The 18,124-nt window shown below is 48.4% G+C and overlaps 1 protein-coding gene across 3 annotated transcripts in view; it reads left to right on the top strand.

Moving 5' to 3' along the window:
- Nucleotides 1-8,801: 8,801 nt before the first annotated feature.
- WFDC1 (WAP four-disulfide core domain 1) overlaps nucleotides 8,802-18,124 on the top strand; it is a 28,965-nt gene continuing 19,642 nt past the window's right edge. Inside the window, exon 1 of one of the 3 annotated variants that reach the window (XM_010597825.3) lies at nucleotides 8,802-9,105. In XM_010597825.3, the coding sequence (XP_010596127.1) occupies nucleotides 8,830-9,105 (276 nt within the window). In that variant the 5' untranslated portion in view covers nucleotides 8,802-8,829. The remainder of the gene's footprint in view (nucleotides 9,106-18,124) is intronic. The other 2 variants (XR_010318837.1, XM_003418081.4) reach the window with 2 other exon arrangements.

Here is an 18,124-nt window from a genome sequence, read left to right as displayed (position 1 = left end):
GGCGGTCTGAAAGACCTATTGCACAGTTCACCTCTGTGCTCTTTGCAGAGGACGCAGCAGACAGAACTGCCCTAAACTGGGCGCCCATGTATGCTGAGCCACTTTTAATTTATGTACACGATCTCATTTGATTGGCCGGCATCTGGCTCAGAGAGGGCAAAGGCTTGCCGAGGGTCACACAGTGGGGTGCTTGGATGCAGGCCTCACCTCTCCATCAGGCACAGCGCAGCCTGAGGACCCTCAAGACTTTGAGGGGCTCACAAGAGTGTTTGAATTGCTCTTAAAATTAGAAGAAAAAATGAATATAATCCAGCTTGGATTATATTTGTCTTTCTATTGATGCGTTTGTAAAAGATAATTGTTCATTTTTTTTTCTTTAAATGGAGGAAGGGGCTCTTGAAGGCAAAATGTGGCCCTTTTTGGGTGGCGGCACCACTCCCAGCCATTCACATACCCTAAAACTCAAAGCCTGCCACCTCCTTCTCATTCTTCCCAAAGCCATTGTCTTCTACCCTTAGTTATCTTGTGCTGTTATAACAGAAATACCACAAATGAATGACTTTAACAAAGAGAGATTTATCCTCTCACAGTCTAGGAGGCTAGACTTTCGAATTCAGGGTGCCAGCTCCAGAGGAAGGCTTTCTTTCCCTGTTGGCTTTGGGAGAAGGTCCTTGTCATCAATTTTCCCCGGTCTAGGAGCTTCTCTGTGCAGGAACCCCAGATCCAAAGGACGCACTCTCCTCTTGGCGCTGCTTTCTTGGTAGTACAAGGTCCCCATGTCTCTCTGCTTGCTTCTTTCTTTTATATCTCAAAAGAGATTGACTTAAAACACAATCTAATCTTGTAGATTGAGTCCTGCCTCATTAACATAACTGCCTCTAGTCCTGCCTCATTAACATCATAGAGGCAGGATTTATAACACAGGAAAATCACATCAGGTGACAAAATGGTGGGCAATCACATAACACTGGGAATCATGGCCTAGTCAAGCTGACACACATTTTTGGGGGACACAATTCAATCCATAACACACCCCATGCCTGTCCAGCTGCAAGGCCCATTCTCTGTTTTTAGTTTTCAGCTGAGTGGTCACCGTCCCAGGAAACTCCACTGCCTCTCGGGCCAGGTCAGGTACCCATTATGGGCTCTTATGCTGCCTGCCTCTCTCTCTTGAACACAGAGTGCAATGGTTTTGTGCACCGTCTTAGTTACCTAGTGTTGCTGTAACCAAAAATACCACAATAGGTGGCTTTAAAGAACAGAAATTATTTTTTCACAGTTCAGGAGGCTAGAAGTCCAAATTCGGGGCCTGACTCTAGGGGAGTAAATCCTGCCTCTATGATGTTAATCAGGAATGACTCAACATATAGTTCTTCGATCAGGATGGCTTCTTCTCAGCCATTCCTGCAGGCAGGCCTCTCTCGGCCCCTCAGCCCCTTGGCCCAGCCTCTGCCCTACTCGGGCAAGTCTTACAAAGCTCTTTAGCTCTGTCAAGTGCCCAGAGGCACCCCTACTCCGTCAGTAAGGCTCTGCCCGAAGGAGCTCAGCTCTCTAGCTTCGAGGCAGAATTAGAGGCAGTTATGTTAATAAGGCAGGACTCAATCTACAAGATTAGATTGTGTTTTAAGTCAATCTCTTTTGAGATATAAAAGAAAGAACAAGCAAAGAGACATGGGGACCTTGTACTACCAAGAAAGCAGTGCCAAGAGGAGAGTGCGTCCTTTGGATCTGGGGTTCCTGCACAGAGAAGCTCTTAGACCAGGGAAAATTCCTTGTCGGTAGTCCCTGGAGTTCCTTAGCCTACCTTGGTATTTGTCTCCCCCGTGTGTGTCTCTCTGTCTATTCTACTGTTTTTATAACTCAGGAGTGATTAGGTTAGACCCTCCCTAATCTTTTCCAAATTATTCTACTGCCATTAACAGAAACTCAGTGCCTCCTAAGCAATGATCCCCCCCTTATCCTTCCTTCTCACCCTGGAAAATAAACCTTGGTCTCTAAACATTTGCCAATTTCATATATGTAGGATCGTACAATATTTGTCCTTTTGTGTCTGGCTTATTTCACTCAGCATAATGTTTTCCAGGTTCTTCCATGTCATAGCATGTATCAGAACTTCCTTTCTCTTTCGGATGAGTGTGGTGCAGCAAATTACTTAATATGGCCCTTCTAGCCATTTTTTTTTTTTAGCCATAGTCTTTGTGACTCTCACACAATGATTGGGTGGTACTATGCAAATAAGGTGCTTATGACCCACCAAGGGGATTAGATAGCCTACTAATATTTCAAATCAGGTACATGGAAGCTTGTGGGAGTAAAAAAAAAAAAAAAAAGTTTTTTTTTTTTTTTTTGTGGGAGTGGGACCATGTAAATAAGGTATATGGAACCCTAATGATGGGATCCATCAGTTTTGCCATCCCACTAGGCTTAAGGGAGCTAATCCCAGAAATGGAAGGGGGGGCCTCACTACCATCAGAAGGAGAGCCAGGAGTGGAACATGTCCTTTGGACCGAGGGTCCCTGTGCTGAGAACCTCTTAGACCCAGGAGACAGAGAGAGCTGTGACACCAGAGGCGGCATGAGAAGCGGTGGCAGAGAAACAACAGCAGCAGAACAAGTAGACTGTCATGAGATGGCAGAGTGAGCTTCTAGTTGCCCACCCACGAAGCTAGAGAGCTGAGCTCCTTCGGGCAGAGCCTTACTGACGGAGTAGGGGTGCCTCTGGGCACTTGACAGAGCCAAAGAGCTTTGTAAGACTTGCCCGAGTAGGGCAGAGGCTGGGCCAAGGGGCTGAGGGGCCGAGAGAGGCCTGCCTGCAGGAATGGCTGAGAAAAAGCCATCCTGATCGAAGAACTATATGTTGAGTCATTCCTGATACTGAAATGTAACTGTTACTTCCCTAATAATTCCTACAACAGTGAGTATGGCCTGTGAGGTCTCTGTGGCCATTGCAATGAATTATCGATCCCAGCAGAGAAGTAGGAAGTGCCATGGGAGGGACAGCTGATGTCAGGATTGGTAAAAAAGAACGGAGGGAGGAGGTATGTCTGATCTCTGCCTTAAAGGAATCAGCCTTGGGCTGATGATCTTGATTCTCTCTCCCCCAACCCCTGGTGGAGTTAAACAAGGCCTGACACCACCACACCAATTTTACACTGAGTGATAATACTCCATGGTATGGATAGACCACATTTTGTTCATCATTCATCTGTTGATGGATGCTTGGGTTGCTTCCACTTTTGGCTATTGTGACTAGTGTTGCAAGGACATTGGTACACGCTTTCTTTTTTTCAAGGAGACATTTCCTTCCCTCTTCTGGGGGCAGAAGGCCTGGGTGGTGGCGGCTGTCAGGCCCCAGCAGGCCAGCTTCACTAGCAGCTCTCAGAGTGCAGGAGATGAAAGGCCTGACCAGCTCCAAGGCTTTCCTGGAGAAATCCTGGCTCATGGGGCTGCAGGAATTTTTTCCCGGGAGGGCAGCCCACTAAGCTTGGGATCACGTTTAGGTCGTCAGAGTTCAGATGAACCGGAAGGGCCTCCACCACTCGGAACATAGAGTTCTGAGGCTTGGCCAGGAACCCGGGGAAGGCTGCTGGCCCGAAATGGTAATAGGACCTTGGCCAAGTTGTCAGGCCGAGATCCTGCCTTGTCACTGATCAGAGGAAGTGGCTAGTTTTCTGGCCAAAGATTTGCTCCGAGTTTCTCCTCCCACATGAAATCTGAGTGCTGGCGTGTCCCGTGAGCGATACTCTTCTTGCCTTGAAGACATCAGAGGGTCATTTTATAAATTAACGTTAACAAGACATTAACTGACAGATTACAAGCTCAGCACTCTGGTCCTTGTGGTTTAAACACTGCTGCCAAACTGATACCTCAACTGAACAACATTTATTGAGCAGCTACTGTGTGCCAAGCCCTGTGCCATGTATCAAAGGAAGTGCTTTGGAGTTTAGTCACTAGCCGTGGCTTTAAAAAAAGGTACCTAAACTTTGTGATTTCAGTTTCTTTGTCTGCAGAACAAGGATAATTCCTTGTAGGGTTGTTGTGTTGATTAAATTCACTCAGTGCTTTCAGCCAGTGCTTACTGAGTACTGACTTGGTGCCAGGAACTGTGCAAGGCACTAGGGTGCAGACAGTAAGGGAGACACAGGCACTTGACCTTGTAGAGCTTGGATCCTACTGGGGAAGCGTAAGTATGGGCTTCCTAAAGCTGCTGTAACACAACAGATCACCACAAACTTACTAGGTCACAGTTCTGGAGGTCAGGAGTCCAAAAGCAGTCAAACTGGGCTAAAGTCAGATGCTGGCAGGGCTGGTTCCCTCTGGAGGCTCCAGGCGAGAATCTTCTTCCTTGCATTTTCCAGCTTCTGTTGGTTGTCTACATTTTTCAGCTCATGGTTCCTTCCTCCTTCTTCAAAGCCAGCAGCACAGCATCTTCCAATCTTTCTCTGACCTCTGCTTCCATCATCACAGCTCCTTCCCCAACCCTGACCCTTGTAAGGACCCTTCCGATTACAATGGGCCCACCGAGATAATCGAGGAGCCCTGGCGGCCAACGGTTAAGTCCTCAGCTGCTAACCGAAAGGTCAGAGGTTTGAACCCACCCAGCAGCTCCTTGGGAGAAAGACCTGGCAGTCTGCTCCCATAAAGATTACAGTCTAGGAAACCCTGTGGGCAGTTGTACTCTGTCACACATGCTGTGTCAGAATTGACTCCACAGCTATTGGTAACAACCACCACCACCACCACCCAGATAATTCAGGATGATCTCCCATCTCAATATTCTTAACTAATTCACAGCTGCACCGTCCCCTTTTGTCATGGAAGGTAACATGTTCACAGGCTCTGGATATTAGGACGTGGACACCTTTGGGAGCCATTACTGTAGGGTCGCTATAAGTCGGAATCGACTCGACAGCAGTGGGTTTGGGTTTTTGGCTTTTACTCAACTGACTGCAGGGGGAGAGACAGACAACCAGCAATAAACATAACAAGTAAGTTGGATGGCGTGTGAAAAGGTGGCAAAGCTGTGGAAAATCAGATCGGTGTAAAGGGAATTGGGAATTCTGAGCAGCGCAAGAGAAGCAGGTTGTAATTTTAAAAATGTGGTCAGAGTGAGCCTCATTGAGACCGTGATATTTGAACAAAGTCTGCGAGGAATTGAGGGGATTAGCTCTGCAGGTGTCTGGGGAGAGGCCCCTCCGGGGGGAGGGTCTGGCCAGGGCAAAGGCCCAAAGGTGGAAGATCCCAAGAGAGCCTGGAGCAGAGCAAGCAAGGCGGGGACAGTGGGAGTAGCTGTGATAATGAGCCCAGCACTGTGGCTGATATACAGTAACTGCTCAGCGGGGAGGTCCCCGTGCCCTTCCTGGTGAAAGATTCAGAGATGGACAACACAGTCCCGTCCTCGACAAGTTCATAATCAGGTGAGGAGAGAGGTGCCAGCACAGCTGGCTTGTACATATACCGTAGTTCATTTGGGTCTCACAGCAACCCTACAAGATCAGAGCTACTATTATTCCCATTTTACGGAGAAATCCAAAGCACAAAGCGGGTAGGGGATCTGCATAAGGTCACATAGCTGGAAGGTCCCATACAGGGGTTTGAGCCTAGCAGGATGGTTCCAGTTGCCATGTTCTTAACATACGTAACATCTCCATCTCCACCTTGACCTTGACCTTGAAATTGACCTACATAGAAAAAAGGACTAGCATGGGTTATGTCTGGGTATTGGCATTGGATTATAGGTATTTTAAAGATTTTATTTGTTCTCGCCTCTATTTTACAGACTTTCTGCCAATAAACAAGTCATTTTTATTATCATAAAAAATACATTTACTTTTAAAAATTAATAAGATACAAGACATGGAGGTGGGACAAAGGAGGCATCAACGGTGAGGTCAAGTTTTGAAACTGGGTGTCTGGTTGAAGAGTGAAAGCTAAGAGAGAGGAGTTTGATATCCGAGACCAGCACTGCTTAGTAGAAACATAGCGCGAGCCACGTGGAGACTTTTAAATATTCTAGTAGCCGCATGTTGCTGTTAGGTGTGGTGGAGCTGGTTCCAATCCATAGCGACCCTAGGTACAACAGGACGAAACACTGCCCGGTCCTGCACCATCCTCACAATCGTTGTTACGCTTGAGCCCATTGTTGAAGCTGTGTCAATCCATTTCCTTGAGGGTCTTCCTCTTTTTCGCTGACTCTCCACTTTACCAAGCATGATGTCCTTCTCCAGGGACTGATCCCTCCTGATAACATGTCCAAAGTATGTGAGATGCAGTCTCGCCATCCTTGCCTCTAAGGAGCATTCTGGTTGTACTTCTTCCAAGACACATTTGTTCATTTTTTTGTTCATTTTCTTCACCAACACCACAATTCAAAAACGTCAATTCTACTTCTGTCTTCCTTATTCATCAGTCCAGCTTTCACATGCATATGAGGCAACAGAAAACACCACGGCTTGGGTCAGGCGCAACCTAGTCTTCAAGGTGTTGTGTTTGATTTTCAACCACTTTAAGGAGGTCCTTTGTAGCAGATTTGCTGAAGGCAATGCATCTTTTGATTTCTTGACTGCTGCTTCCATGGGTGTTGATTGTGGATCCAAGTAAAATGAAATCTTTGACAATGTCAGTCTTTTCTCCGTTTGTCATGATGTTGCTTATTGGTTCAGTCATGAGGGTTTTGTTTTTCTTTCTTTTGAAGAAAACAAAAAAGTAGCCACATAAAACAGTACAAGAAAAAAAAGGTACAATTAATTTTAATAATATATTTTGTTTAACCCAATATCTTAGTTATCTAGTGCTGCTACCACAAGTGGGTGGCTTTAGCAAACAGAAATGTACTTTCTCACAGTTTAGGAGGCTGGAAGTCTGAATTCAGGGTGCTGGCTCTGGGGGAAGCCTTTATGTGTGTCAGTTCTGGAGAAAGGTCCTTGTCTCTTCTGAGTTTCTGCTCCTGGCCCATCCTCATGTGGCTTACCATCTCTTCCCCATCTCTGCTTTTTGTGCTTGCTTGTTTAATCTCCTTTATATCTCAAAAGAGATTAACTCCAGACACACCCTACACTAACCCTGCCTCGTTAACATAACAAAGACAACCCATTTCCAAATGGGATTATAACCAGAGGCATAACCAAAAAAAAAAAAAACTTATAGTGACCCTATAGGACAGAGTAGAACTGCCCCATAGGGTTTCCAAGGAGCGGCTGAGGGATTCGAACTGGTGACCTTTTGGTTATCAGCCAAGCTCTTAACCACTAAGCCACCAGGATTCCTTCAAACATTGTAAACCAAAAAAACCCCAAAACCGCTGCCTTGGAGTCAATTCCAACCCACAGCGACGAACATCATAAAAATCATAGTAAGTACAAAATACACTTCTGATTTTGAAGAGTTAGTACAAACAACAACAAAAAGAATGTAAATATGTTATTAGTAATTTTTATATTCATTATGCATCGAAATGATAATATTTAGGCTATATTGGGTGTTATGGATTGAACGGTGTCTCCCCCAGAAAAAAATATGGATTGAACTGTTTTATAAACCCTAACCTCTATGCCTGTGGTTATGGATCCTCTGTCCCATGAGGTTGCTATAAGTCGGAATCAACTCAATGACAATGGATTTTTTATGATGTTTCACCAATAGGACACCAGGGGTTGACGATTCCAGCCCTGGCATCCTGGGGCTGACCTGGCCAATAGGAAGGAGCTGCAGTTATTGAGGGAGAGGAGAGGAACCCACTGTATGAACACTCACCATGTAATCCCCACAGCAACCCCATGAGGAAGGGATTTTTGTTACCATCCCCATTTCACAGATGAAACAACTGAGGACCAGTGGGCCAAAGAGACTTTCCCAGCATCACACAGACTTAGAGGCTGGCCCCAGTGGCCAGAGGGGACTGAGCTCAAGCCCCAACTCTGCTACCTGCTTGGTGACCTCAGGCAAGTATTGAACCTCTGTTTCCACATCTGTAAAATGGGGATCGAAATAGTACCTGCCTTGAGGTTGCTGAGAACGGCCAGGGGAACATAAAGTTTCTAAAATATTGACAATGGTTCATACGACATACACGCATGCACACACGCACGCATGCACGCGCACAAGCTGACATTTAAAGAGCACTTAAAATATACTAGACCTTGCATTTGTCTACTGCATATGTCTAGCATGGAACCCTGGTGGCACAGTGGTTAAGAGCTCAGCAGTTAACCAGAAGGTCAGCAGTTTGAATCTACCACCCGCTCCTTGGAAACTCTCTGGGGCAGCTCTGCTCTGTCCTGTGGGGTCTTTATGAAGCAGAACCAACTCGACAGCAAAGGGTTTGATTTTTTGGTTTTAGGCAGTGCATGAAACGCTTCCCAAGCACGGTTTCATTTAAATCTCACAAGAAACACTTACTACGGGTAACTGTCCATATGCCCGCTTTACAGAGAGGGAACCAGGCTGCAAGAGGGTTAGCAATTTCCCATGGCCACGTGCTTAGACAGTCCCCACTCAGCAACATGGCTCCAAGGGAACTTTTCTGAGCAGACAGTTTGCAGGCCAGCTCAAACCTGAATGAGGCTGCAGCGTGAGCCCCCACCCATCCCGCCAGGGCAGTCCGTTCCTTGTCCAATCCTACCCAGGACAGCCAGCACACCTCCTGGAGAGGAGACCACCCAGCCCTCCAGGAAGTGCTCATTACCCGAGAGTGACAGGGCCAATCCTGGCCGTGTCTCCAGGCAAGCCCAGTGCCCCCTCCTCCTGCCTCCAGTGTCTCCAGGGCCAGATGTTGTAGGCCAGACTAAAAATAGCCAGGCAGGCTGGCCACCAGGGCGGGGCGGAGGGTGGTATGTTCTGGGCGCGCCGACACAGGATCCATCTGAGGTCCCGGCTGCCTGGAGCCAAGAAAGCCTGCAGTGCAGACTGCATGCTTGCCTCTCCCCACTTGGGGCAGGACTCTTCTCAGAGCATCTGGGAGGAAATGCCTCTGACCGGCCTCGGGATGGGCAGCAGTGCAAGGAGGACGATTCAGGCTCTGTGTTTCCTGCTGCTGCTCCTTGGAGCCGGCTCTGCCAAGAATCTCTGGAAGCGGGCGCTGCAGGCGAGGCTGCCAGAGAAGTCCCGAGTGAGTGCCGAGCGCCCGGTGGGGAGCTGGGGCTGCCTCTGCCAGGGGAGGCATCAGGGGGTCCCCACACGATGTGTACGCTCCTCCTGACTCCCGGACCGTCCGGACCAAGAAGGGCAGGTGTCTTTGTATCTCAGTGCTGGGGGTGGAGGGTGGACTGGGAAGACTTAGCCCACAGAAGGCTCCTGACCTGTAGATAAAGAGGCAAAGCACAGCAAAATATGCAGACGGTTGTGTGGCTGGCTTCTCCTTTCTCCTGGAAAAGAGCACCTGGCCTAAGAGTCAGGACTTAAGGCTGAGCGTTCTGTCTCAGCGATCAGTGAGCACGTGCTTATGAAGTATAGTTTGCGCTCATGTGGCAAACTATCCATTTGAAAAACATTAGTAGATATGACTCCAGACCAGGCACTGGGTCCCGTGGGTACAGGATGAAGGTGACACCAGCTCCCTCCTGTCTTTGAGGGTCTCATGGTTGCGGGGGTGGGGGCACATGGGGATGAGAGGAAGGGAAGGTGTAGCTGAGTGGGATTCCTGAGTGGAGTCCTGTCTGGGTTTGAATCCAGGCTCTGCTGCCCACCAGCTGTGTGCCTTCCACAAGCTGTTTGACATCTCTGAGCACCCATGAGCTCAGCTGTAAAAGACAAGCTTATGCATGTATTTCAGCAAATCCATTTGGATAGCCACTGTGTACTAAGTAGGAGCCCTGGTGGCACAGTGGTCAAGCACTCAGCTGCTAACCAAAAGGTCGGCAGTTCAAACCCACCAGCCTTCCGTGGAAGAAAGATATGGCAGTCTTCTTCAGTGAAGATTTACAGCCTTGAAAATCCTGTGGGGGCAGTTCTACCCTGTCCTATAGGGTCACTATGAGTCTGAATTGGCTTGATGATAATGGGTTTGGTTTTCGGCTTACCAAGTACTGTTACAAGCCATGGGCATACGGGCATTGATCCCCGGCCCTTGGAGCCCATGCTACCATAAGGTTGGCAGAGAATAAGCGAGCAATAAAAGGAAAGGGTGTACTGTGCTCAGTGGCAAATGTCAGGGAGAGAGAGAAAGCGAGGGGACTAGGAGTGAGAGAGATGAGTGTAGCCCATCTCCACATGCAGGCAGTGACTGAGTGAGCCAGGGGGTTCTCTGGGCATAGAGGGCCAAGAAGATAATAACACCATTCGTGGCATGTTTGTGAGGATTAAATGACTCAGTACCCATAACGTGCTTAGCACATAGCAAGCACATCATCTTGGGAACTTTCAGTCAAATGTTTGTGGAATCGGTTAGTGCTTGCCTCCCTGGGTGGAATGTACGTTCCTCAGGACAGGCCTGATTCTGTCTTGTTCAGTGAAGTGTCCCCAGTCTCTCGGGAGGGGCTTGTCATTGAATAGGAGCCCAACATATTCTTGGAGATGAATGACGGCAAATTGCAGAGGAAGCATAGAAGAAAGTGTGTGTAGCTCTTCCCCAGAGAGTCAGGGATGGTTTTCTAAGAGTTGAGGACATTTGGCTTGGGGTTTGAAGGGATGGATAGGAGTTTGCCAGGTAAAGAAGACAGAGGGGGAGTGTCTAATGAAACTTTATTAAAGCTAATCCCTGTCTCCAGGGGCACACACTCACCAAGGACAACAGGTGCTCCTAGAGAGAGACAGGAGGCCATGTGGGAGTGGAAGAGTAATAAAGATGGAGATGATGGCGGGCGAGATGATGAAGTCAGTCACAGAAAGCTTCCTGGAGAAGGCGGAGACCCTGACCAGATCTTGAAGAAGTATTAATAATTAAGTGGAGGAAGGGGATTCCTGGAAGAAGGCTCAGCATGAGAAGAGGCTCAGGGGTAGAAACATTACATCTGGGATACCCTTAGGGGTCCTCACTTGGGGGGAGAGATCCTTCTCAGGTTTGACCTCCTCCATACTCTTTGCTGGCCCAACAGGATGATTTAACCCTCCCATTTATTTAGCATTTTGCTTCTAGGACCACAAAGAGATTTCCCATACATCATCTGATTTTATCTCTACCATGTCCTGGAGTGTCGGGGTGATGGGCGCCATGACATCCTCATTAGGAGGACCAGGGAGGCTGGGAGAGCTGGGGGGATGTGAGAAGGAGGCAGTGAGGTGGTTTCTTTAAAAACACGGACCTGGGTGGGCTTCGGAAGGTGAATTACTCCTAGTTATCATCTGTCGGAAACCCTGGTAGTGTAGTGGTTAAGTGCTACAGCTGCTAACCAAGAGGTCAGCAGTTCGAATCCGCCAGGTGCTCCTTGGAAACTCTATGGAGCAGTTCTACTATGTCCTGTAGGGTCGCTACAAGTCGGAATTGACTCGACGGAAGCGGGTTTGGTTTTTTTTTTTTTTTTTTTGGTTATCATCTGTCAGGATGAAATGCCTTGAGCTTACCCCTCACCAAATGGAAACTTTCCTCAATTATCAACAAACATCAGCCCCAGCCCACATGGAGACACACGAAGCCCTGTGAACTTGCCTCAGAGGAAGCCCCCAGAGAAAAACAGCCTCTTGAGTTGTGGCTCAGAGGACAGGGAGGCTGGGCGGGATGCCTGGCCATGAAATTCATAGAAGCCACTTCTTTAATGAGCTGTGTGACCTTGGGCCACTCACTACCCCTCTCGGTGCCTCAGGTCAGTAGCAGTGAAATGAATGTGGAGGACCAGATGGCCTCCAAGACCCTTTCAGTTGTGATTCAAATTTCTGTGCAAGTGTCCAACAGGGAATTCAGGGGTAATAGGAAGAAGCCCCACACGTGCTCAGGGTGGGCAACCCCCATGCTGAGTCCAACTTTAGCTGTGGCCCAGGACCCCAATGGCCTCAATGAAGTCACGTCAGTAGCTTGAAATCAGCCATGATGGGAGCACTTACACCATGGGAATTGGCAAAGGCTCTCATCCCTCAGTATGTTAGTTGTTGAACATTGACCAGCCCATTCATTACTCTGGGGGGTAACCCCTTCTTGCCTGTGAGCTCAGATGCCCCTGTCCTTTCGAGATGGGACTGGAGGAACAGCTGAGTTCCCCATGGCCTTCTCCTACCTTCTGAGAGTCCATCCCTCGACAGAGTGATTCTTTGTTTAGGGGCTGGCCTCTCAGCTGGCGTGGGAGTTCAGAGTTAATTTCTGGAACATTGTTTGTGCTTTATGGTCCAAACACTCAACAGCGCCAGAGGAGAAGATACTTGCCTTATATTCCCATGGGAGGCCCTAGCTCTGTGACCTTGAGTGAATTTCTTCTCTCTGAGCCTCAGTTTCCTCATTGGCAACATGGGATATGGCAGTGCCAGGTTTACAGGGTTAAATGAAAAGATCACATGAAGTCTTTAGCCCCATGCCTGGCATAGAGCCACATTCTCTATGTGTGTGCTATTTAAAAAAAAAAAAGAAAAAAGAAACCAAATATTTAAGATGCTGGATAAGACAGAAGCAGGATGTTTGTAAACAGTCCGCTGACTTTCCGGGGAGCTCAGACCCACTTCTGTGGAGCTGGTGGTTTGCCTTTTCTTTCCTGAGGGCGAGCGAAGGTTGCAGGAAAGCTGATTTACTCAGCATGTATTCTGTGTCCAGCCACGTGTTCAGTGTGTGTTAACTCTCAAGATCCTTCAGCAAATCTCCTGGTGGGGTCCATCGCAACCGCTATGTCAGCCTGGAACTGGGAGGCCTGGTGGTCCCTGTGAGCCGCTGTGGCTGTGGGTCTGTTCTGTGTCCCTCAGCTCCCTCCTGCATTGTGTGCCTCGCCCAGATGCTGCCCACCCAGGATGGTGGTTGCCTCTTTGTAGTCCACCCTCCCAGAGGGGGCATCTTTGGTGATGAACACAAAGTCCCTGTTATAGCCAGTTGTGTACCTTAGTTTCCCCAGCCTGCTTCTCCATTTCCTTGTTACTTCCTGTGAGCTCTTGAGGGCCTTCCAATACAGCCCTTCAGTTGTTTGCTTGAGATGGCAAGAGTGAGAGGGGCAGCCACTCCTGGGACTCTCCCAGTTGTCCCCTCATCTCCTTGATCTGCATTCTGTAAGCACTTGGTCTACTGGCCTAAAGGCCTGCTCAGCCACATGCAGGACAGGCCAAGGTTCTGGGAATAGTGCCCCAGGGAGCACATGGGAGCTGGGGACACATGCCCTGGCCGCCTCGCCCCTGGGCAGGACTCCTCTGCACAGTGTTCTACACCTTTTCCCAGTGGCCCCCTGGGCTTGAGCTCCAGTTGCCCAGGTAGTCCCCTGCTCACCAACTGTCCCAGATTGGCTCTTTCCCTCCCCTGCCTCCATTCCCCATTCCCCTGCTGGAGCTTCCTGGGACCCCCTCCCAAATATACTGAAGCTGAAAGGAAATCAGTTGCTGTCAATTTGATTCCAGCTCAGGGCAGTGCCACATGTGTCAGGGTAGAACTGCTCCATAGGGTTTTCAATGGCTGAGTTTTTTAGAAGCAGATTGCCAGGCCTTTCTTCCGAGGCACCTTTGGGTGGATTTGAACTGCCAACCTTTCAGTTAGTAACTGAGTGCTTAACTGTTTACATTACCCAAGAACTCCCCCAAATATCCCCCCTGCACTCAAACCCTAGTTTCAAGTCTGCTTCTGGGAAAAAACACAGTTTTCATTACTTATAACCGGCAACCCTGACTTAGATAAAAACATTTCACGTACAAGGAAAATGGAAGCCATAGGGAAAGTGGCTCGGTTCATACCATCCTGGCCAGAGATGGGGGAAGCTACACACAGTCCTTGAATTCCTGGCGGCTTCTTCTGCTCCTTGAGAGATGAGAGATCATACCACCATGGTGTCACAAGGACCACTGAGAGGCCTCCATCAGATGAGCAGGGGTGCTCAGTGAGTCCTGGAGGATACATGACAAGGACCCTGGCAAACTCTGGGTTCTCCCTGGAGGCTGGAGAGAGGGAGGTGGCCTACCAAAGTGAAGCTACTGCACGGAAGCCTTCAGGCACGTCACAGGCTCTCAGCCAAGTTTACAGATGGAGGATGGGTGGGTGGAAGGAAGGAAAGTAATCGAATAGCATGACTTTCACTTTCCCTCTCTGGACTTCATCATCCTCTGCTGAGTTTCCAGCCCTGAACTTCCAGGTGGAAATGAGAGAGGGAAGAAACACCCGAAGTCCCTGTGCAGTTATAGTCTAGGAGCACACGTGTGAGAGGCAGGTGGGAATGCAGGTTAACCCAAGGTGAACACTGGGGGTGAGGCTGGAGGAGTGGATGAGGGTCCCTCTGTGTCCTTAGCACCGTGTTGGGGGGGCTCAGCAGCGGGGCTTGTTCATCTTGCTGAACTCTGGTCATGTCTGAGCCTCGTGGCCACCTCTTACAACAGCCATTCCCTGGACGCCCCATTCTGATTCCCCTAAACGTCCTCATAGCATCCTGGCTTTCCATCATGGCACTTAGCTCCATTATTATCATCTGCGTGATTTGTTTTTCATTGTGGCTTTGTTTGGTTTTCCATTAACTACTTTTGTAGCTGAGAAAAACAATTAATTTGCTTTACCTGTGTGATATTTTGTTTAGTGTCTGCCACTTGTCCTGGCACTGTGAACTGTGTGAAGGCAGAGGCAGGGTCTTCTGGTTGGACTAGTCCCCCGGTTCCCCACGCCCAGCCCTATGCCTGGCATGTGGCAGGCCTGAGAATTATGAATTTGTTATTAAGTAACTGAATATATGACGTCAAAGCCTTCTGGAACAGAATAGAGGTATTCAGCAGCTCCTAGGAGACTTTCAAGGTCTCAGGGTGGCACAAATGGTTTGCACTCGGCTATTAACCCAAAGATTGATGGTTCAAACCCACCTAGCGGTGTTGCGGAAGCAAGGCCTAGCAATCTGCTTCCGTAAGATTGCAGCCAAGAAAACCCTATGGAGCTGTTCTATTTGGTAATACACGAGGGTACCATGAGTCAGAATCGACTCAGCACCAACAGGTTTGGTTTTTGGTTGGTTTTACAAGACCTTCAGGGGCACAGCTGTACTTAGTAGTCCCTGGTCGAAGGAGCTGGTGAGTTTGTGGTCGGACTTTCAGCACACTGCAGATGGGTTGTAACTTCACCCCTGGCAAGCCCTGTGCCATCCCAGACTTTTGAGGCCCTCTCCCAGGAAGTCCCATTAGCCTTGCACCCAATCCTGCTCCCAGATTCCAGTGCTGAGGTCCCAGAGCACCAGAAAATGGGGCGTGTCAACGCATGCTGATCTCTAACCTCTGTGTTCCAGGGAGGAACATATTTTTAGATTTTTGACGTCCAAATTCCAAAGGAAGCACAAGTAATGCTTAGAGGAAAATTGGCTTTCTTCCTCTACCAGGAAAACCCGGCCTGGAGTGCCTTTTTATTGGTCTGCTTGTTAGGTCTCTGGAATATTCCAGAGGAGGGTAGAGCTCTTGCAATGAAGGGAGGGGGGACACTGAGGGAGGAACGTGAGTAAATAGGGGCAGAGTTTGGGGTTCTTCTTCCCGAAATGGAAGTGGCTTACTTTTTTTTTTTCTGATGATAAAAATACTAATAAAAAAAATCAGACTAGACAGAAAATTAATAAATAAGTAAAAGTTATCTAAATTCTTCCTCCGAGATGTAAATTCAGTAGACATTTTGGTGTGCAGGTGTATGTTTGTCTGGATTTTTCATAAAGCAGTTATAGACAGCATACATTTTTTTTCTTAATTTTATTCATACTTTTTTTTATGGAAGTAAAATTTACATCACATAAAATGAATCCTTTTAAAGCAAACATTTCAGTGGCATTTAGAACGTTCATAATGTTGTTCAGTGACCACCTCTTTCTAGTTCCAAAATATTTTCGTCACCCAAAAGAGAGCCCACACCCATTAAACAATAGCTTCCCCTTCTCCCCCTGCCCCAACCCCTGGCAACCACTAATCTGCCTTCTGTCTCTCTGGATTTGCCTATGCTGGACATTTCATATCAATGGACTCACACAATATCTGACCTTTTGTGCTTATTTGTGCTGTCTTGCGTACCTTGTGTTTTTCACAAGAGTAGATGTTGAATGTGTTAATGCCGTAGGTCTGCCTGGCTTGCCCATGTGAGATGTGCTAGTATTTATGAGATCAGCCTCCTTGGGTTGGCCAGCCAGGTCATTTGCTTTGGCCAAATCCATACATGAGCTTGCTCAACTCAGCTTCCCATCGAAGCAGCCCAGAACGGGCACTTCCTTAGCCCCCTTCCTGAGGAAATCTGCAGTAGAATGGCTTTGCGACTCCATAGAGGCCTCCAAAAATATCTCCCAAGGGATGAAAAATAGCCACCAGAATGAAAACCTTCAGGGGATAATTTTTATCCAAGTGAGGCACACAGAACTGGAAAGTTGGTATCTGAGCTGTCGCATGAGTTTATGGTGGGCAGCTGTTTTGAAACAGACTTCACTGCCCAAGCCCTTGGCAGGAATGGAAATCTCTGAGAAATAGAAAACGGTGGCTCTGTGACTTTCTCTAAGGATGTTGTCGGTCTGCGGGGAGCTGCCTCATTTCTCTGAGGACTATATCATGCCTTTGTTTCATTCGCAGCTCAGGGGCAGCATGGGGGAGGTGAGGGCTGCCTGGGGCTGAAGAGAGTGGGGACCAGTGTGGCGAGAGAGAAGGGAGAAGGCGGGACAGTGGTGGGAGGGAGGTCAAAGAAGAGGGGAGGGAGCAGTTTGGCTCTGACCTGTAAACCAAGGGCCTTGGCCTTGAACCTGCGTGGGGCACCAGGAAGCCATTGGAGGGCGATTTATATATTTCTTGGAGCAAAAGTCAGGTCTTTCTCAGAACTCCAGGAAATATCCTCTGTTTAGAACTACCCTTGAGCATCACCTTGCGCTAAACGAAATTAAAAAAAAAAAAAGAATTCAATCGTTTAATCTGAGCCCCTCAGTGAAATCAGTTCTTTATCACCTACAACCATCTGTTGTTCCAGCCGCACAGTAAATAATTCAGGGGGTTTGACTTCTAAGGCGCTTACCTCTGTTGTTCTCTCCAAATTCAGAGAATTGACGTTTGCATGTTTCTTGGGGTTCTGGCAGGTGGCACGTCTAAAACAGTTCTTTCTCCACACCTCCTGTTTGGGGAGATGTGGGGAGGCTTCGAGGGGCTGGGAAGTGTTTCCCTTCTGATCTCCAGGTTCCAGTAAATTTCATAAATGAGGCTTGATGCGAAAGCAGGCAGGGCGGAAAATGCCCCGTCCCCTTGGCCCCATGCCTGAAACACTCTTAATCACCCCCCTCCAGGAGGCCGAGGCAGCTGTCATATGAGATTAGGATTAGAGATAGCGGGGCCCTAACATGGGTCCAATTTTGTTAATTCTGTAAAGATGAACTAAGAGCTAATGGCATGGGATTAGGCCTCCTGCTTGCAGCTTGAAAATTATTCGCAATGATGCAGAATCAAGGAAACAGGATGGGGTAGGGGCAGTGAAAGGCTGAACCCAGAGTTAAACAGGCCCATGCCCTGGCCTCCCCTCCGTCTCTGGGGAGACCCAGCACCTCTCCTTAAGCCTTCATCCCCTTATCTGTCACATGTTGGCTTAGAAGATGGATTCTCTGGGTGAAGCAGGGGTGGGGACCCAGGCCCTACACTTACCAGGCAGTCACTCCTCCCCACAGTAGTCACTGAGGCTCTTGGGAGGCAGTTTGAAAACCACTGGTATTGGAAAGCCTACGGAGTCGCACAAACGCCTACTCAGGTCCTGCTCTCAGTGACCTGTCGCCCCCTTCAGGGCATGGAGGGCAGTGCATGGAGTTTGCAACCATGTACCTGGCAGAGGCCTTTTAGATGAAAGGAATGGCTTAGGCAAAGGTGGGAGGTGGCAGCCCAGGTGGAGTTTTCTCCATTAACCTGTATCTAGCTGTGTGTATAAGGCCTGTCCTGCACGCGCCCACTATCCAATCCAGAAGCAGAACAGTGTTACTGGCATGGATGTTGTCTTAGTTATCTAGTGTTGCCATAGAAATACCACAGGCGAATGGCTTTAACAAACAGAAATTTATTTTCTCACAGTCTAATAGGTTACAAGTCCAAATTCAGGGCATTGGCTCCAG

This window comes from Loxodonta africana, chromosome 21, assembly GCF_030014295.1.
Source record: "Loxodonta africana isolate mLoxAfr1 chromosome 21, mLoxAfr1.hap2, whole genome shotgun sequence".
Taxonomy (NCBI): Eukaryota; Metazoa; Chordata; class Mammalia; order Proboscidea; family Elephantidae; genus Loxodonta; species Loxodonta africana.
This window is presented reverse-complemented; position numbering and strand designations above follow the sequence as displayed.